This window comes from Fulmarus glacialis, unplaced genomic scaffold (genome assembly GCF_000690835.1).
Source record: "Fulmarus glacialis isolate BGI_N327 unplaced genomic scaffold, ASM69083v1 scaffold21291, whole genome shotgun sequence".
NCBI classification, from domain to species: domain Eukaryota; kingdom Metazoa; phylum Chordata; class Aves; order Procellariiformes; family Procellariidae; genus Fulmarus; species Fulmarus glacialis.
The window spans coordinates 8,316-29,624 of record NW_009193707.1 but is presented as its reverse complement, the minus strand read 5'-3'; the positions used below and the strand labels follow the sequence as shown (position 1 = coordinate 29,624).

The 21,309-nt window shown below is 39.0% G+C and overlaps 1 protein-coding gene across 1 annotated transcript; it reads right to left on the bottom strand.

The window, feature by feature from the left end:
- Positions 1 to 7,153: 7,153 nt before the first annotated feature.
- On the bottom strand, positions 7,154 to 19,902 carry APPBP2 (amyloid beta precursor protein (cytoplasmic tail) binding protein 2). Its single transcript, XM_009587548.1, has 12 exons — positions 19,814 to 19,902; positions 18,504 to 18,655; positions 17,657 to 17,780; positions 13,040 to 13,208; positions 12,184 to 12,273; positions 11,619 to 11,686; positions 11,434 to 11,539; positions 10,956 to 11,080; positions 10,680 to 10,765; positions 10,051 to 10,241; positions 9,454 to 9,619; positions 7,154 to 8,589 (listed from the first exon to the last, which is right to left on the bottom strand). The coding sequence occupies exons 2-12, from the start codon at positions 18,622 to 18,624 to the stop codon at positions 8,336 to 8,338; spliced, it is 1,500 nt and encodes a 499-aa protein (XP_009585843.1). The 5' UTR covers positions 18,625 to 18,655; positions 19,814 to 19,902; the 3' UTR covers positions 7,154 to 8,335.
- Between the last annotated feature and the right edge of the window lie 1,407 nt (positions 19,903 to 21,309).

Sequence of the window (21,309 nt, the reverse complement as noted above, 5' to 3'; positions counted from 1 at the left end):
TGATGTCAGGGTTTCGGACTTCACACAGGCTAACCAGGGGAAGAAAGTCATTACTGGGAGGCAGCTTTTACCCCGCTTGATTTGTTACCTCCCCAAAAATCAGCAGTACAGCCTCATACCTCTCTTTTCAACACCAGGTTACCTTTACCTGGGCAGGAACAGTTTGGGGTTTTGTTGTTAGTTCTTCCTTCACACCAAATGAAGTGAATAGACTTTTTACTCAGTCCCCTGCTTTTGGTTTGTGCTTGGTAGTTTGGCTTCAGCACTCCCAAAATGTCAACGTTTCCCTGGGGAAAAGGGAAAGAATTGAGAAAGTTGCAGGAACACACGCAGACGCCCGGGGACTTGCATCTTTCACCCATTTAATTTGCATCTTTCACCCATTTAAATTTGCGTGGATATGATGTATCAGGCTACACAACCACAACAGGCACTGCCACAGCCCTGATGACTTCAGCCTCACCGCCTCTGGAGTCATCCTTCTTTTACAGAAGGTGAACCTGGCACAGAGGCCTTACCTGGTTCCTCAGGGTGCAGCACCTTTCCGTTGCACTTGGCCTCCTAACAGCTGGAGCAGTGTTCGAAGGCATTTTTCCTTTGAAAACTGAAATCGCAGACCTGTGAAATGAGGAGAGACCTCTGCCTGAGCCCAGTGCACAACTGGAAGTTCATAGGTCATTTACAGGCAAACTGAAGACAAACTTAAATGACTCAGAAACCTGATGGTTTAAAAATAAAAGCTCCTAGAAATGCTGATTTCCAACCTTTCCTGTGCATAGGCAGCCACACGAGATGCTTTTGTGCTGTGACTGCAGAAAAAAGACCAACAAGCAAGGAAGGATCCAGGTCTGACAGCTAACGAGGGCCCCCACCCTTCCATGGTTCACACTTCACAGGTACCCAACAGGCTCAGACAATCACCACTGCAGCTCACAACCACCATCTGCAGTGAGTTGCCCATAAAGGCCGCTGTTAACATCCTCACTTTGTACCCACAAGAGCATCTGAGTATTAAGGGCTACAGCAAGTCCCCAAGGAACATGGAGCAACTGGCACATGTAGGGTATCAAAGGTAGGAGCCTTCAGAAGTGCCATTAAGAACCAGAAACAACTTCGTTGTGCCATTTGCTTTCTCCTGGAAATGCTCTTGACTGTCCCATTCCAGGGAAATGTGGAGGCTTGGGAAAAGGGTTTCCCTGCCTCTGGACACCACTACAAGACACAAGAGCCACTCCGAAGTCTCATTACAGATCTGCTCCACAGACCAGAAGAAACTAGACCGTACCCACCTACTCCTGAACGCAGGGAACAGCAACCTGCCTGCTCCTTCTCCCGGGGCCTCGCTGGGCAGCTGGGATACAGTGGGATACAGCGGGATACAGCCCCCTTCCAGGAGCTTTTACGTGGCTGGAGATTGGAGGAGCCACACAGGTCTTCATCAGCAGTGAGCTTTTAGGGAAGTTTCCAGATAAATCTGCATAAATGGTCAATCGAATTATCAACAAGACAAGTTGAAAAGGGGAAAAAAACAGAACCAAAGAACTATGGCACCTCTCCCCATGCAAGCCCTCTCTTGTTAGAGAGTACGTGCCTGGAAAGTGGGTCTGGTCCATGGAAGCAGCCAGAACTACCTCTTCTTTCCAACTCAAGACATTTCAGCTTAAAACTGGTGGTGGGTTCACAACGCTGCTGGGCACAACCTCCTCCCTCAGAAAGGGTAGGACATTCTTCCTCCTGGGTGTGTGCAGGGCTGGTTTTGTTTTTGTTTTAAAATCTCAACACAGTCAACTGCCAACAGCTAGAGGTATTTTCAGACACAGACATTGCCACACTGACGTAGTCTAGTGTAAATTACTGAACTATAAATACCACTTCATCTATTTCGAAGTGCATTGTCTAAAGATTCTCATTTAAATAAATAGAGTAGAAAAAACTAAAGCCATGAAAACCTATAGCCTAGTTTCATTAAGTGCTTCTGCTTTTTAATTCAACTGCTGGAGTATCAGAAGATCCTAGGTGAAAAGGCAACCACATTTACAACTCCATATACAGTACAGAGTATCAAACACAAAACGAAGGGGCCAGCTACAATGAAAGCTCCCCCAAAGCTGTATCATCAGAGATTTATGGAAACGAAATAATCTTGCTCAGGGAAAATTAGTCAGCCTTGTACAGCTTCTTCCAGCAATAATGGCAGTAATGGTATCAGAAGTTATCCAACCAATATTTACTCTGGTTTTGAAGTTAACTGGGTAAACTGGACACGCTCGCAGACTGATGCATGACCTGCTCTCCCTACGGTTAGTTAATTAAACCAACAGCAACATCCTGGGGACCCACGCTGCACAGAGTAGTGAAGTTGACAGCAAGGGGGGCTAACTCACTCCAAGGAGGTGTGCAATTCTCTTCCATCCCTAGGGAGCCAGCCTGGACGCACGCCAGGGCTGGGCTCACCAGAATAAAGGTTAATGTTGGCAAAATAGCTCAGAGGAAACAATGAACGCAGACCCGCTGCAGGCCAGCTTCAGTGCCCCAGAAGCTGCGTTCAGATCAACTCAACTTCTAGCCTTGCTCTAACTTAGTGTTGAGAAGTAGAGACAGCTAAATACCACTTTTACGCACATTATGATAAGGCGGGGGGGGGGTAAGGCGGAGCAAGAGGCCAGCTATTTGTTGAAAGCAAAGTTTTAACTGAATTCAATGCAGATACTTCAAAATGCAGGAACACTATATTTATTAGGTCAATATTTCATTTTAGCAATACAATTACAGAATATCACAATGCTGGTTACAAACATAGTATGGTTTGATGGTTACAAATAATGTCGGGCACTGCAGTCTGTGAGAAGAGGATACAAAACGTTAGTCTTGACACGACAAGTAGGGTGGTCTTCAAAGTCTAGTAGTGATCAAGATACTCTCATAAATGAATGTGGCACTACAGGCAGAGATTCTGGTTTAGAGGTGGTTTTTATATAAGTAGTTCGATTTATACAGTTATACAGTTCAAGCAACATCTTTTTTAAAATGCTATTAAATTAAAATCCCCTGTAGTTCAATAAAGTATAAAAATAGTACTGAACCTGGTAATATTCAATAAAATGTAGAGTTCATTCACATCATTAAGTAGTAAAGAAATTGTAAAGTTGTAGTTACCATGGCAACATTGCTTCCCATAAAGGAATATACATAAAAGAAAAAAGTTACACATATGGTACCTGCGACAATTATTTAGCGATCCAACACTGAACTTGTGCACCACAAACCAAGTTTCTAAATATCTCTATATATTTATATAGTATATATCTTTTTCATCTTAAAATTTACTTTTGAAAAAAAAAATGTGCACTTCAACAAACCCACTAAGGCCACTCATGCTATAGATACCTAGGATTGCAATGAAATATTGTTAAACAAGACCCTAGAGCACGCACCTTTATCTCACCGAAGGGAAACCTGTTTCACTGCCTAAAACATTCCTGAGATTTAGGGACAAAAGCATTACCAGTGCCGCCAATTTTTCCTATGTAGTTTAGTTTATTTCTGGGTAAAGGAAATTTCTTCCCCGCTTCTCACAGAAATCCTCGCAAGGCCAAGAAACACAACGTGCAACAGGCTGGTCGTGTCAAACATGGAAACACCCACAACGAAGAGTCAGATTTGCAACTAACATTTGGCCAGTAATTTTGTTATTATAAAACATAGGGAAAAAAGGGAAACAATGACCTTTAGATAAAATAACGTTTCTGCACAGGCAGCAGAGTGAAGGATCTCCGTTTAAAGCAGCATCTCCCCCACGCTATTTGCTGCTAGCCTGCGAAGTCAAATCCGATCCATATAAATTAAGTAAAGTTTTTGTCAATAGCTTCAATCATGTTTTAGGCACGCTGCATTTTCCTTTTTGTACTCTACCAGTACGTAGGACTATAAAAAGGAAATCAAGTTAAATGTGCATTTTTTTGTACCATGAGAAGCAGCACAATGGCACCTTTAGCAAATTCCAGACTGCAGCACATTTAAAGAAAAACTTCATTTTTAAAGTTACAAAAGAACATCGTTGTCCTAATAAGTTAGAATTTGACAACAAAAACCCTTTAAAACTATTTAACAAAAACTGTGTGCAAAAAGAAAAAAGCCTTAAACAATAGGTATCGGTACAGAGTAAAGAGTGCACATGAAGACTAGGACACCGAGGCAGACACTTACTGGTTGTAATTAATATCACGCTACAAAAGTGACCAAACGACTGTTTGGGGCCAAACAGTCACTAGTTGTTTTACTTCAAGTAGCTGAGAGATATATTTATTTTCAAATATCTTTCTGCAACTTTGCCCTTCCCCCTTTGTCAGCTCTTAAAATCTTTGTGTACTTCTCCCCTCCGTAACAAGTCATCCAGAACAGCCCCGGTCCCAAGACCAGCGGAGGAATCCTGACATCACCTTCCTCCCTCTCTTTACAAACTGCAGCATTCGCATAAAACAGGACATACAAATTACGGATTCAAACAACATTATGCTGGAAATAAAATATTAAGGGTTTAATTTAAACAATAGTTAAAATAATTTTCTTGAAGGTGACGCTGTCCTCACCACTTGCACCCCATTACTCTGGTGTGATTAAATTACTTACCTTCAAGAAAAACTCAGAAGATGCATTTCACCGGATTTCCACTCATAGGTCTCCCCTTTTTAATGCCAGCACCAAGCAGCACCGGCTCAGCTAGCGGTAGGCACATCGTGCCTCTATAAAATGCCAACGATTAATTAACCTTATCTGGTGTTTCAGAGCTGGCTACTTGAGTCACAGGGGCAGGAGCTCTCCCAGTGTACAGCCCCCATCCCTGGTATATTCGGACGCATATGGAAAACCTGCTCTGGGGGTACGAGAGGAGGGGGATCCCCCAGTTCTGCCTCTAAGGGGGAGAGGGAGGCGCAGAGTCCCTGCTGGCAAGTTCTGCACTGGAAAACCGCACAGTATGGAGAACGTAGGGGTTACACCCTCTGCTCCGTTAGCTCTGCCTGGTGCAGAAGTCATGAAATACCCAAGTAATACTACAAGATCTACTCCAACCACTTTGGCATGGGGGAACAAGTCATTTACCTTCCAATTGGAAGCCATCCCGCTTTCTCAAAAATATCAAACAAACTGTAACAGCAGACAGTAGCAGTAATAACGACTAACACCACATTTCAAATAGTCTCCAGATGCCAATACAGACATCTTCTGAGAACTCAATTTAGGAGATACAGAACCAAAAACTAGAAAAGTCAGTTTTGTGTTATTACGTGGAGAATAAGTATTACATCTGCAGCAAGGACAGCATTAGGTGAGGGTTCCAAGCCACAGCATGCAGAGCAGGTGACAGAGCATTTTGTAAGCAGCTGCGAAATTGTTCTGCAAACCTCCTGTGCTTTAACAATTTTAGCGATCAGCCACAGCTACCTTTCTCCAGAATTTACGTGCCTTGGCATGACTGGAGTTGCGGAGATGCTACAATGAGAAGTTCAACCCCAGAGTCAAGTCAGGATTTAATTCAGTCACACGAAAAGCATGCTAGTAGTCCTGCAAGGATCACTGCAACTACTCTTGGCCAAGTTGCATTTCTTGGCCAACGTCCGTTATCAAAGAGAATTCTGGGTGACTTTTAGGACTTTAATTCCTTCCAGACAAGCTGATGCACCAAAGTACGTAACATGCTTTCCTTCCTTTAGGAAGGGAAGGAAAGCACATCCACCCAGCAAGAGTTGAACATAAAGCTATGATTAAACAAATTGATCTAATGCATTTGGGTATCAGAAGCATCACGCCTCCCTAACCTGCCCCATGTTGGAAGCTCTCCTGGTTGCCCGAACTGGAAGGCAAACCATCAAACACATACACAAAGCAGAGCTGAAATAACAGCAGTGGTTCATGTAGACCACTTTCACTGGTGTCAGTCAAACAATGCTCCTCATCCCAAACAAAAACCCTTGAGATCTTTGAGACTCATCAGTCCAAAGCTGGAAATGGAGACTCAAGACTGGAAACCCTGAGCAAATAAATGATCTCCAGATAATGTAAGTTTAAATCCATGTACCCAGTTTGAAGCTTTTAAACACTTCTGCAGTAGAGAAATTACACAGCTTCTTCAGGACAATTTTAAGCACACCTTCCCTGCCTAAGTTCTGATGCTAGTATTACATACTTCATTTAATTTTAAGTAGTTTTAATAGGACTTAAGAAAAGAACTCCTAAGAACTTTATAATTCATCAGTGCCCTGCTGTATGGGCGCTCAGGAATAAAAATGTTCTGCCTTGTAGATAGCTGAATTTTTTTGTAGTACCTAAAGCAGTCATAAACAAAAATTGCTATAAATAAATTAGATTTTAAATCCACGCATAATTTTAAGTTGGATTTTCACTGAACAGCCGTTGAGGATATACTGCAGTCTAAGTCTTAATACCACAGGGTTTTTTTTAATGCAAATACTTTTCACATCAGTGAAGATATTCTAAGTATGCAATCACTAAATCTGCATTCACTAATTACATAACTGCATTTTAAAGTTGGTATTATTCAGCCTTTCCCCCAAAAATATACTTGAAGGCACCAGTATATGAACTATTGGCCTGTAAAATTTCAGGTCTTAAAAGAGCCGTTAAGCTCAAAGTCGTGTCCGAAATTTCTATTTCTTCTCTGCACCCTTTCTTGAAGGCCAACAAGCAGCTTTTCCTGTCCCAAACTTCATAAGCAAATTAAAAAACAGACCCCAGAGAAAACATCCAGTCCAGCCCCCATAGGAACCGTGCTGGCTGAGCCTCAGCCTGGACTGACCTTCCACGGCCAAGTTACAAACCCCTGAAAATAGGGGGGAAGGGAGAAAACCCCAAACTGACGGAATCCTAACCATAGGAGCACTGTTTGTGCCGCTGTAAGAACTGAGGTAACAGCAGTGAGTTGTTTCTAGTTGCTATGTTACACAGACTTTCCAATGAGTATTACCTCAACATCAAAAAAAAAACAACCCCAAAACCACGCAAACCAAGAAACCACACAACCAAGCAGCCCCCCAACAGAAGAAAAATTAAGACAAGCTAGTGAGATAGGCATTATTAAAGGATCTTTACAGCTGACTTCTGCTTTTTAAATTAATATAAAGGAATCGGTTTCTGATTGTACTATTGTTTAATGTAGAAATGAAACATCACAAAAAAGACCTGTTGTGCTTTTTGGCATTTTCCGCTGACCCCTGCAAACTGTACAAGAAGTTGTGTTCTCCAGAAACATAAAATTGAACTGGATTGTAATACAAAACTATTCACTGGTATAAACAAGTTACTGCCTCAATTATTAGAGTAAGCCCATTCAAAAAGGAAAAAAAGATGGCTGCAGCAAATAGTTAAGCATTTCTAGTTTTTGCTTGTGGCATTGACATTAATACTTGTATAAGCTTACTAGGTAAAAGACATGCCATCGCAACCGCTAAAGAACGTTCACTTCCTAGTTTTGTATCTATCACATGAATATAATTTTGCACTGATCATACATCTAAATGAAATAATTCTACTGTAGAAGTGAATGCAGGGGCAGAAATATTAAATTAAAGCCACTGGTCCAAAAACTGTTTCTAGCAGGCTGGTCCACTTTTGATTTTCCTGGTCCTGTTCAGAAGATTAGCACTCTCTGGTTGGTACCAAAGAAAACTAAGATTGTTGGTCTACCGGATCTTCTATCACTTATAGATGAACACTGGTCCAGTTCAGGATATTAGAAACAACATACGGTGGTTACTTGCTTAACAACCTGTCATGGTTCACAAAGAGTATGTTGCTCTCCAAAGTGGTTCTTTGCCACTTTTCTTCATAAGGCAGCAACCAAGGCTAGGGCATCCTCCCTTTTCTTGATATTTACGATTAACTTCGCTACAATGCATACAGTAGAAAGACCTTTCTCATATAACTTCTTACAGTACAGCATTTGTTCTTTCTATATATCAGAAGAAAGCTCTTAATGAAACCTTCTATTCGTAATAAGAATGCAACTCTTTTGAACTCAAACAGTTTTATTTAATGTTTTCTTGCAGACTTTCTGCAAAGTAGCTTCTTTTGAAAGAAGAGAGAAAGAAGGGGTTTTCAGGAATACCAAGTTAAAAATGTGAGCCGAACTAAACATGCCATACACATGCTGATAAGAATTTAACACACATTCATCCGTATGGGCACTCTTCAGTAGACTGGACCAGTGTTTCAACGCAAATTCCAGCCCCCAGAGAACTACATGGTTTAGATTTCACAGTATGACTTTTCCCCCTGTAACCTGGGGGAAAAAACCTTAACTGGTTAATTGACCAAGTTCTTAGCTACTCTGTCCATCAACATTCTGAGACATCAGAAAAGACTGGACCACTTCTTCAGTGGATTGAGGGCTGGTGCTTACGTCCTCCAGAGCATCTGTAACTGAGAACTGCCGGTCCCGCAACCGGTTCCAATTGGCCAAAATATTGTGGTATTCAAAAACTTTCTCATAATTGCCAATGGAATTGTACAGTTTAATGAGACCTCTGTAATCATATTCAAGTCCACTGTATCCTTCACCAAAAAGCTTCTTTCCTAAAGAAATCCAGAAGAAAACAAAGTTAAAAAGGTAATCCACCCACATGTTGCATCTTATTTCTCACGTCATTTTTACCAACAACAGGAACCTTTTTGTTACGGTAAATCAAGAACACAAGCAACAGGCAAGCTTCCTGGGTGATGGTTTGAATTCTATCTACCTTTTCCTTTAAGGGTATTTAACTCGTCCTTAGGAACTCTACAGTCAGATCCTTAATTGTCCTATAGTTTTACATGCATAAAAATCTACCGGTCATATAAAGAAAGCAGTCATTTTGTGTCCCAATTTCACTCCAAGTTCAATCTAAACAGTGACATTGTTTTTCAGTTTTCTACTTTAAAATCATAGTTTTTCTGTAACGCACTGTACATAACTGCATGAAGTAAGATTGTCTGTCTCAAAATTGAGCTACAGCATGGCCCAAAGATGCATTTGATGTGGAATTAAGTTCACTGCAAATGATAATGGGCAAGAAAAATATTTAATGAGAGCATAGTTAGGCTGATGGGCACAATAGTTTTCCATTTCTTTCAAAATTTAACTACATTCTGCACTTAAGTTCTAGCCACAACTCCAAAGTGAAAACTAACACCCAAGCTTTTAATTAGTCAGTTTCCAGATGCTTTCAAGAGTGAATTCTGATGGAGCGCTGAAAAGAATACAACTCCAGAATTCAGTCCCCGGGAGAACATTCAAGGAAAAGCATTATATTTAGATTGAAAACACATACACAGTAAACATCTTGTATTTCATTGAAGTTACTTACTAAAAACTTTAATATGCTTTTTAATAGTGTTTCCTGTAGTATTAAAACTACTATGTAAGTTTTGTAAGAATCACACATTGTAAGAATCACCTACCAATTGCTATGGATCTCAAATAAAGCTTTTCGGCATTTTCATATTGATTCATATCATAGTTATAGAGAGAAGCTAGATGACCCACTGAGAGGGCAACTTCATAATCTTCTTGACCCAGAAGCTGCTCCTTAATCTGAATTGCCTTGATGTGCATTTCTTCTGCTTCCTATAAGGATCAAATTCACATAGGTCAGTTAGACAGCACTTACATGCCATAAAAAGCGGAAAAAAAAGGAAGGTTTAAAGAAACATAACTATGTAGTGGCCGAACAGTCTGTAGTATTTTCTAAAAGGCAAAAAGTAAGAAAGCCAAAACCAAGTCAAGTTCTCCAAATTCTTAGTTAAGTGGATCAGCAAATAGTATCACTTTTTGTCATCAAAATTGCTGTCACCCTGTCTCTGAAGGCATCGTGCATCTTAATGAATTATTTTTGCACAAAGCTTTGGAGAGATGAATTATAAAGTACAAGTTTTCCAACCATAAAACTACCAATTGAAGTTATGAATTGTGGACATCGAAAATCATCATTTGTTGTGACAGATTTATAGATGTCTTGCAGATTTTAAGTCAAGACCTTTATATCAATATAATCTTACCTTAAACTTTCTCATGGACTGATACAGTCTTCCAAGGTTGCCATAGTGTTTTGCTGTTTGTACATTAAACTCCCCGAAGGCTTTTTTAGCTAACTGGAGTGAGGACAGATGTAAGTCGTGAGCTTCTTGAAGTAACCTCTGCTCAGTTTCCTTGTTGTGACAGTCTATTGCAATCTCCTCCAGGATAAGTGCTGAGTACAGGAGAGAAACACACAACATTACTGTGTGTTCTAAACACAAACAGGTGTTAACTGTAGGCAGCAGAAAGCCATCTACCCAAGATATCTTGGGAGACATCTGGCCAGGCTTTGTGTTTATTACAAACTGTCTTCAAACAGGTATGACCAGATATCAAGCTCCCAACATGTATTTTTATAGTCTGTATTTTTACTTTCCCGCCCTGCCCCCCGCCCCCGCCAACAAAAAAGTCTTCCGGCTAAGTTTTAAATAAGTTTTTTTGTACTTTGCAAGTGTGTTGACAGAGAACACTGAGGAGTGTTCTGGAGAACATTCTGGAGTGACCTCCATTTGAAAAAAACCCTCAAGTTACATTGCTTCTGTTAGGGAACTGCGTAAACATCTGAATGACTGATTTCAAACTGTCCTAGTAATGCAATTAAGGGTACTACCTTTAACTCTCTTTGAAGATGCCAAGAGAAGATGGTCTTCTGGGAGAATGTGAGTTATAATGCCAATAGCACGTTCAGCATGGAATCTGAAAGAGTTTAAATAAAAAATTCAAAATACATATATGTAAGTTAGCAGCTGACTGATAAAATATAGAAACATTAATGCAATAAACAGAGGCATTTAAATTCTAATGGGAAAGTCTGTATCATTTAAGAAGATTTGTCTCCATTTACTGTACTAAATTTGCTGCCAGCACCTCAAACAATTGTACTTACAGCGCATTGTCAAATTTTCCAGAGCTGTACTGGTGAACATATGAAGAGTAAGCCAAGTCTTCATGAGCTGTAGCTACATGTATGTTTTTACCTCCAAATACTGACTGCCGGATATCAAGAGCTGTCTGAAAGGGTTACAAGAACACCATTTCATCGGTTAATACAAAAACCTCCTAATTAATCTCTCACTGTTAAAAAAGGAAAAAAAGTAAATCTACTGGCTCTGAAATTCTGCAGGCCTGTACATACTTGAGGCAGTAAATATATAAAAGCCACTTAAGAGTCAGGCAGGGGGGAAGCAAAAAGCCATAGCTGGGGGTAGTTTTTGTTTTGTTTTTTAAAAGAATAAGCATTGCAGTAATTAAATCAACTATTATCTATGTCTACAAATTAACTGTATGTGAGTTTCAGCAGAAACATTTGAAAGATTATGAATACCAAGAGAACGTGAAGACAGACATTTAGCCCTGCTGCATACCTGATAGATTGCAACAGATTGGCATATATTGTCTACGTTGAGCAAGTAAAATCCATAGTCTAGTAGCGTATCAGAATATTTGGGGTGCTTGGCTCCAAAATGCTCCCTGTAGAAACATACTTACATTACAAATTGAGGCAAGTTAAGCATAATTTTAAAAGGGTTTTTTTTGGACTGCTACTTACCGGGCAAGGTATACTGCATGTTTTATCAGCTGTTCAGCCTTCTTAAATTCACGTTTTACAACACAAGCCTAAACAGGTTGAAATGAAGCATGTGAAAAGGTGTATACTCAGAACTCACCTCCTCCAGATACTGGCCCAACTGCTAACTACTATTTTTAATTTCATAGTATCATCATGGTTACTAAAGGACTTTTCAGTTATTTAAGAAAAGGTTCACAGGTAACATTAATAAACTTGTATTTTATTCTGCCATAAATGCCTAAAGGGCTAGTACTGTACCTAGTCTAGATGAAACAGGGGAACAGACCACCTTTTCATGGAATACTCTCAGGTTAACTTTGTCATGATGTTCATTCGAACAGCTGTAACTCAGTTTCAGGAAGAAGGAAAAAAACCAAAACCCCCACAGGTCTGAGACTGAGGTGGACCAATTAAACACAAATAAGAAGCCGTGAGGCTCATGAAATGGACCTGGCTGGCCAAGTATTCTGGAGGTACTACCTATCCTCACCCATCCTTGGTAGTAATTTAGTTACAAAAGAAATGTAGAAGATTTTAAATTCACCTTTGAAGCTTGTCGTAAAACATCCACTACTACTTTTACAGGCAGGCCAACTGTGATCTCCTTCATAGCTTCTATACACCATTTATAAGCCTGTTGAACAAAGTTACCAATATAATGAAGCTGGAACTTCACTACGTTGCACATTAAGAAAAATATTACTTGGCTCTGAAAAATAAACTGGTCATTTACATTACAAAATTTTAAAAATTTTGTTTAATTGCTTATGTGTAACAAAATTTAGTCAGCTTTAGTTCAGCTTAGTCTTAAAAGACAGACTTAAAAAGCCCTCTTAAGGTTAATGCTGAATGTGTAAGTAAGTATTTTATACTAGCCTAAGCTATGTATTATGACTGTATTATCTTTTACAGACAAAAAAAGGTATTTTATAATCTTTAAGTAATCTTCACAGTTCCCACAGAGTAGGACAGCTTCCTGGTCAGTGTACTTAAGAGCTAATGGAAAACCACAGTTTATACAGTGGTTACACTTAAGTCACAGGTTTCTATAAAATAGATGCAAAGAATTGTTACCTATGTTCTGCTATTAGTTTTTACCTATTAAAATAAGCTTTTTATAATATTTCATTTATAGATTGGTAGTATGTGTTGGTTATCTATCACACATCATTTCTTAGTGTTGGTCAAAGTACCATTAAGAGCTTGCAGCCTAACTCCGAACAATACAAAGAAAGAAAAGTTGATAAATCAAGTGTTCCTCTGGTACTGTCACACAGGTACCAAAAGAGATCAGGAACTCTAGCTAGAAAGATAACATGAATAATCAGCCAGCCATGGAACATCCTAGCAGATTTCATAACCAGTTTTCTGAAGAAAAACAAAACCAAAATCCCACTCACCTCATCATAGTGGCTCTTGGCAAAGAGCAGTGCACACAGCTCCCCATAGAGTGCCGCTTTGTTTGCTTGCTGACCATGTTTTGCAAGTTTGTCCATGTAAGACTGAGCAAGTTTGAATGTTTCTTCTCCCAAGTGATATTTACAGTTACCATTTCGAACATGCAGCAACCTTAGGAAGATGCAAAGAGATCTTCTAAACGGTGTCTGAATAAACCATTTCAGTATACAGCAGTACCATGGATCTACAATTTGGTATTATACTTACAATAGAACCAGGCTGTCATCCCAACAAGACTGCACTGTCTGAATTCAGTAATACAGAAGAACTATTTACAGAACATTGTTTCAGTACACCATGCTTTGTCTCTTGCATGGCAAGAATTTTTACTGTTGGAAATGTCAAATGATTTTACATATTGATTCAGTTTTACATATCCAATGCTTGAACCACTTTGGTGTGGTGGCTTTGTTTTATTTTTCATAAAACCCATTCTTCTCAACACTGATAAAATTCCATTTCCAAAACCCTGTAATGTACAGTATTAAATCCCTTCTACCTCTTTGCAAAGTACGGTAAACTGAAACAGACACTGAATAAAGTACAGACATAGCTAGTTTTCATGCATCTCTGCACTTTTCCCTCAAACTTAAATAGCACAGTGCTTCATAAGTGGGAATTTTTTGTTTTGGGGGCTTGGGGGGGTGTCTTCACAAGAGATCCAATCACATCCACTCGACATGATACCCAGCACCAACTTAGCACCACCAGAAAAGACTACTTTGTTGACCCAGTTCACAACAACTCTAAAAAAGCTCTCCCCCGCCTTGCCCCATCTCCTAACCCGCTGCCTTTCCATCTGAAGGATTAACAGAAGCTTCATGAAACAACAGCCAAATACAGACAATAAAACACAGCACTACTGAAACATACTCTTGTTTCTCTAGAGAAGTACCAATTTTAGCTTCTGGCATCTATTTAAAACAAAAGTAAAAAAGTTTTTTTGTAAGTGTAAGATGTTTATTTACTTTACAGAGAAACATTAGAAATGTGTGTGTTATCATATTCCAAGCCTAAAGGGCAGAATTGTATTCCTACCCATTGCAGGCTAAGAAGAGACAGCTGTTCCTTCTCTGTTGCAAATGCCTGCCATTTAGCACACATGAAATTTTGGTAAATTAACCTCCATTGTCCCTCCTGGAAATCTGTTATTAGACAATGAGTAATAGAGATTGAAAAACATCAGGCAAGCCTTTGCAAATCAGAAGGACAACATAACGTAGGAAGAGAAATACACAACGCGAAGCGAAGCAGAACATAACGCTGTATTGCAGAGATGCTAAAACTTTGAAAACGTGAGCTAATATATAGGTACAGCACTTTATACCTTTTATGATACATTATGATAGGTCTTCCAATAAACTGTTAAGGGGGGAGGAAGGAACAGTGAGGTTTTTGATCAAGCGTTTCTCTTCTCTAAGCCTGAGTAGAAATGTATAAGTTATTGTAGCCATGCCTCCTGCAATAGCAGAGTAATACATGTAAGTTTGCGCTATAAATTCAGCCTGCCTCTAACATAGCCTCCTCCTATACTTTCCTATTGAAATGTATCATGAAACTCAAACACTAACAAGAAAGGAAATAAAGTTCACATTTTCACAAGAAGGGATTGGCAGGCAAGCACACAGCAGATGTGTATTAGCCACACAAAGAGAAGATCAAAAGAAAAAACCTTCCAAAAAACCCCCTGAAACAAGCTACATAAACAAACACCAGCTTTCCAATGAGAAACACAGCAACATGGCTCAAGAACAGAAAGAAAAACGCAACAGCCACATTCTTCCTTAAATAAGGTCTGAGAACTAAACATGACGTAGAAGTGCATTGTGTTCTTGGTCACAGGCAGAAATCTAACATTCAAGCAACAAGAAAGAAACTAGAGAGAAAAACTAAGCAATTACAGTTTCCCTAAAGAGGGAAACTATTCTGCCTACACCATTCAATTGGGAGCTGCTATGCAACATCAAAAATACAAAGCCCAAATGCCATGTAATGGCATGGGACAGTACTGCAAGTTAGTTAAGCGCCTAGGAAAGATAATATCCAGTATCTGGATGCTTCAGTGATACTGTCCTAAAACAAAGAAATCAACCAAAAAACCAAGCTAAACCTAACCCAATCCTCTAGGATAAGCGGAGTTTATGTGATCCAGTTTTGAGTAACAAAAAATCCTTTACTAATCCAAAGGAATTTTAGAAGATAAAGCCAAGAAGAAGAATAAATGCCTTAGGACATTTATGCTAATCGCTATGAATCTTCTTTGATGTCTGCAATAATAGCTTTTGGGGAATAACTTCCCCCCCCCGCCCAAATAAAATACAAATGTAGTAAACACAGTGTTACACAGCAGCTTAGGAAGTCTGAAAACATCAGGAAAACACCCAAGAATCAGCAAAATGTAAAACAATGAAGTGGGAGAACCACGTATTTGTAATATATATTTGTGCCTTATGTTTAACATATAATAATGGGAGAAAGCAAACCAAAAAGAGCACAACACGTGCAGGAAAGTAGTATACAAGCTTGTAGAAATCTCAAGTCTTCAAATTTTCTCAAGTTTCTCCATATAATTTACTACTGCTAGTACAAAGAAACACCAAGTCATGTCTAAACAACACAAAACTTTACTTTTTAAAAAACTGTATTCTATTAATAATGCAATATATTAAAATCCCCAAGATCAGACTTTCTAGCTTTTAGAATAAGAAGAGCCTTTTTTTTTTTTCTTTTTAGAGTGTCATATTTTCAAAAGCTGGACTTAAATTTTGTTCTCTTAAAACTCCACCTAACTTCAGTGCAAGCACAGTGCAAGCGATACGAACAAAATATTCTACAGTAGGGATTAGATGGTAACAACAAAAAGTTTATCTTACTGCCTCATGACTTTGAAGCTAAGCATAATTACTGCTCTCTACCACAAAAGGGTTTTCAGATTTTACATACTTAGCACTTCTGAAAGTGTTTTAAATTCTTTCTGTTTGGTGTATTTCCAACCGAACGATGCTGTTATTTGATTGTTTGGGAGATACCTGAACATGAAGCAGTGTCTCCTCATTCACACTGTTGCCCAAAGAGCCTTAATGTTCTATGCAGGCCATCAGCTTTCATTACAAGAACAACAGCTGACTCTATCAAACAGAATTAACATCTCCAGTTCAGAAGAGTTCATCCTAACATAGGATGATTTTTTCTAGCACAAAATGAAAATCTTCTTTCCACAACTGTGTGGGCTATACCCTGCTGTCCAACAGAGAAAGAGTTACCTTTTTTCCCCTCTCTTTACCTTCTTTTCTTCTATTTGGAGATGGGGAGAGAGTTTATTTTTAAGGCAACTTCTCTAGCTTGCCAAACAGCCTGATACAACTAGGGAACTTTTTTTAGATTAATTAGAAGGCAGAGAACCAAGTACTAAAAGGAGTACTATATCTATCACTCCCCAGCTCTAGGAAGATGTCTGTGTGCCAGTCTTCTCCTGGCATCATCTTATTTCTGGAATGAAAGCCACTGGTAGCTGGCAGGGCAGAACAAGGCAGAGCAGCAACCGTTGCCACGGCCCTTGGTTGGCACACAAAATAAGCAGCTACTGGCAAAGCCTATTTACTCTTCATATTTGTCCAACGATAAACAAGATGCAGGGTTTTTTTGGAGCCGCTTTCCAAAACCAGTTTTGCCCTATATTCAGATAAATACGATACATACTTTGTTGTTCATTACAGCAGCTTAAAAAAAAAATCCTGTTTTAACTCTGCTCACTAACACACAGGTGTATATACCCATAGCACGCAAAAGAGGTCAGTCATGGTGTTACCAATGAAAACAACTTGGCTACTTGCCGCAGACGGCATCAGTACAGCACACATCTAGACACACAGATGCAAGAGCAGAGCGACTAAGAACTAAGAGTCATATCTTTGAAGCCTCTGTGAATGGAATTTAAATCTCAATGGACCCCACCACAGGCCTTAAGAAACAAGGCAGGTACAAAACGCAAATGCCTTCTAAAAGCAAAAATTCTTCTCCAAATGTTTAAACTGTGGCTGAAGGTGTCCACAAGAATCAGACATCTAGGTATTCACCTAATCCCATAGCTCAGCATGGAGCAAGAGAACTCATTGGATCTGGAATCAGGAAAGGTATGTTTTCCTTTTATTTCTGCCCAACTGTATTAATATCTTTTGTGTTTGGATTTGGCAAATTCTTCTTGTAGTAAATATAACTTCAGCAAACACCAACACATAACATTGTTTCACGTGCAAAAACCCTTGAAAAAAACAAGGTGCTGGATCACTCTTACTGTCCAGCACCCGTTACCTAAGATACATTATGCAAAAAGGCAAAATGGTGTTTTTTACCATTGAACTGTGCTGCCAGTTTACAAGTTGAAAACCCAGGGATTTGTGTAAAACAAGCACCTTCTGATCTTCAGCTACAGCCAGGAAAGTATGTTGGTGCAGCAGAATACTAAAGGGAGCATCCGAAGCTTGATGGCTCCAAGGCAGTTGGTAACATATTAATGTGTATTTCACAGTAAGACATACAGGAAGTAAAGGTCAGCTCACCTTACACAACATTCTACGGCACGAAACCAATGAAGGATTTCATCATGAAGGGTGCATAACTGAAGGCAGGAAAGAAATACCTTCTCAGCATCACTGTACCAGCCTGCATCTGATAGGAACCCCCCTGGGAAGGAAAAAAAAAGAAAAAAAAAAAAAAAAATCAAGAACAAACAGAAATGTGAACAGCAAAACACGTTTTTAAGAGAAAAAGGATTTGCTCAAGCCTCACAAGACTACTTATCTCATATTTCATTACAAATAAAAATAAAGACAGGAATACATTAGTTCAGTATTCCCTGTGCCAAAATATAGAAAGTTATTGCTAAACAACTTGAGAAAAAAAGAAAAAAGTGAGAGCAAAGGAAGCCTTTTTCTGTTTCACAAAACAGTTCTGACAAAATTTCATAGAACTACATATTTTGTACAGGAATCCTGTCAAGGTTAAACCCTCCAGTCCTGGACAGAAAAGGACGAAATGTAAGAGTAGAAGAATTCTTCTTCAGCTGAAGATGACTTTTTGGTATTACATAGTTTGCCTACAGTTTTCTGTCAAGAAATCCTTACCAATACTAAAATTATGCAGTCTTAACATTAAGCATCACATCTGCAAACAAATTTTAAATCTAAAATATTCAAAATAGCAAAGATAAGCCTATGTATCTTAGATATTAAAATCCAATATATTTTTCTTAAGACGCCAAGTAGTTTTCTAAAAATTACATCCCAAACCCACACATTTCTTTAAAAAGAAGTCAGACATTAACATGAAAAAAAATTAGCATTAGCTAAACTGAAACTTGCATGAAAGAAAGTATCATACTTTAAACAGCCTATCATCACCAGTTACCTAAAACAAAACCAATCTGGATTGCTTTTTCTTTTACAGCAGAATCCGATTCTGCTATGTAGGAGCACCGTCTACTGAAAGAATAGGCCAGTACAGAAGCAACTTTTACTCCATGGTCCATCAAAGCCTGAAAACAGTGATGAAGCAGATGTCTGAAACAAAAGAAAACAAGATTTGATTACACATGAAGTTTTTAAAACACTGCAGTCAGTTGGTTCTTGAGTGCCATGAATTCAAATGAGTAGTGATTCAGAGAAATAATTCCAACCCTCTCTCAAACCAAAACCAGATGAATACAAGCATAATTGTCAATCTTAAGGCTAATGGATTACAGTTGTTGGATTATCCAACAAATAAAGTGAGTGTACACAAAGTTCTTTACAAGGACACCCTCCAGCGTAAGCAAAACACAAGCTACCCACACAATATTAAAACTGGAAAACAACATTTTCAGCTAAAACTTAAAGGGGGAGGAAGGCTCAAATCCACCCTTACGCCACAACTCCCATAAAACTGCAGATAAATGAGCAGTGACGAACCCATTAACATCACACACATGCAAACAATGGGAGGGAGGTATGTCTAAAGACTCAAAGCTTATTCTTGTTACAAAGAATCTGATCTAAAAAAGTCAAGTTCTGAGCATAACACCACAAATTGGAATATTTAATGACAGGAAAACTCTTTAAACTGCGGTGATCCTATCCGCTTGATAACCCTTCACTTAGGATTTGCTACAACAGCAAGAAACAAATATTTTGACTGCCACTGCTCAGGGATTGGGCATTGATCAGTTGGTGGTAAGCAATCGGGTGTTTTTGCATCACTTGTTTTTCTTGTTCGTGGGTTTTTTCCCCCCTTCTCTCTTTGTTGTTCTCTTTTTCTTGTTTGTTTGTTTTGTTTTTTTTTAATTATTAAATTGTCTTTATGTCAACTCACAAGTTTTCACACTTTTACCCTTCCAATTCTCTCCCCCATCCCACTGGGTGGGTGAGTGAGCGAGGTGCTGCCTACTGTGGTTAGACCACTGACAACGGGGTTAGACAACTGACTGCACAGTAATAATAAAGAAAGCACTTTGGGAACCAACAGATGACTTGGTACATTTACACAGAAGTTCTGATCCTTTTGGGTTTTTGAGACAAAGACACATTGTAACTTAGAAGTTCATCTGTAAATCTAACGAGATATTCTTATGGTTATTACATGGGCTAGTAAGACCAAGAAAATTAGAGACATTTTCAAAATTCAAAACTTAGATCAAAAGGTAAGAGCTGAAGTGAAAATTACCGATATATTAAGATACTTACCTTTTATCTAAAGCTCGTAGCACCTTTGCAAAAACTTCTAGTTCACAAAATTCACTACCCAGCTGGCATAAGCGGCCCTGTTGGTAAAGCTGAAAGACAAATATAAATAAATTTTAAAATTTAAGACTGAGTTCTTCTGGGAAATTTAGCTTAATAGTAAAGATGACTTATGATGAAATCTAGACTTCAAAGTATTGAAATACAGCAGACTAAGAAGTAGTAGTTCCACTATCTCCACACAGGAGCACAACTTTAGTGTTTAAAAACCGAGCACAGAAGCTATGAGAGCTCCATAGGCGGTTTCAAGCTATTTTTATCTACAAATGTATTTTCAAGTGCCTCCTATGTCCACCTGCATCATAAAACACTGCAACACCTAAGCTAGAAAGCAAAGACAGAACCAAAAAACTCCTGAAGTTAACAAAAAATACAATTAATAGCTTCTTTGATACCCAATGTTTTGAAAACATTTTTTAAATGACACAATCTAGCATACAGCAGTGCAAATATATTTGATATTTTATATATATATATGTAAAAATAACCCCCAAACCCACAAGTTCTGCAATGGGTGACTCACCAATACCCAGAGCTAAAGACAAGCATGAGCCCTGACCCCATTAATAGCTGAGCTTACACAAGTAATTCCTGCATAAGTAAATGGGAATCTGTTCATGCACTTATTAAAAGCAATGGCTAGTTTTATGCCCAAACTGATTTGTGTCTGCAGGTAAGCAAATGTATCAGTTGACTTGTTCATAACAAACAAGCCATGGGGATGGTTCTTTATGCAATGCATAGTTAAATTGAAGAACTATCTGCCACATTATGCTATAAATACTAAGAATTTACATAGGTACAAAAGTGAGTGTACAAATACATGGCAGAAAAATCCATTGCGGGCTATCAGTTCCTGATATCTTGAAGCCCCTGAACTACAAACGACTGAAAGCAGGGTAGGTATCCTAAGGAAGCACCACTATACACTTGCCATAGTCATATATACCATCACCAGCCTCTGCTAGAGGCAGAGTACTGGATCACACAGGACTGTTGCAGTACAACTGGTTGTTATTCTAGGTGTTCTAGAAAAGACACACACACACCCTTTTTTTAATTTAAAAAAAAAAAAAAAATCTTCCTGTGAGGCAGTAACTCCCTGGGGAAAAGGAGAGGCCAGTAGCTCGTGTCTCACAGGCACTTCTCTCTAGAAGCTGCATCTTTCAACACCGGCCATTCAAGATCCACTTCTGTTCTTTTCTGGTATTGTGCTACGCAATGCAGGGATCAGAAAACTACAGTTTACCAGTAGACACAAACCAGATTATACACTCGAGTTTCACACCATCATAGCAAGCATGCAGGTAAAGCACTGGTATGTTGCACTCTTAACAGTTATTCAGAAAACCCTAATTCTTAGTCCGTATGTTAAGACATTCAAACCCCCAAGATGGGCATCTTCATACCTACAGCAAGGCCCCCCGAGCTATCTGAGC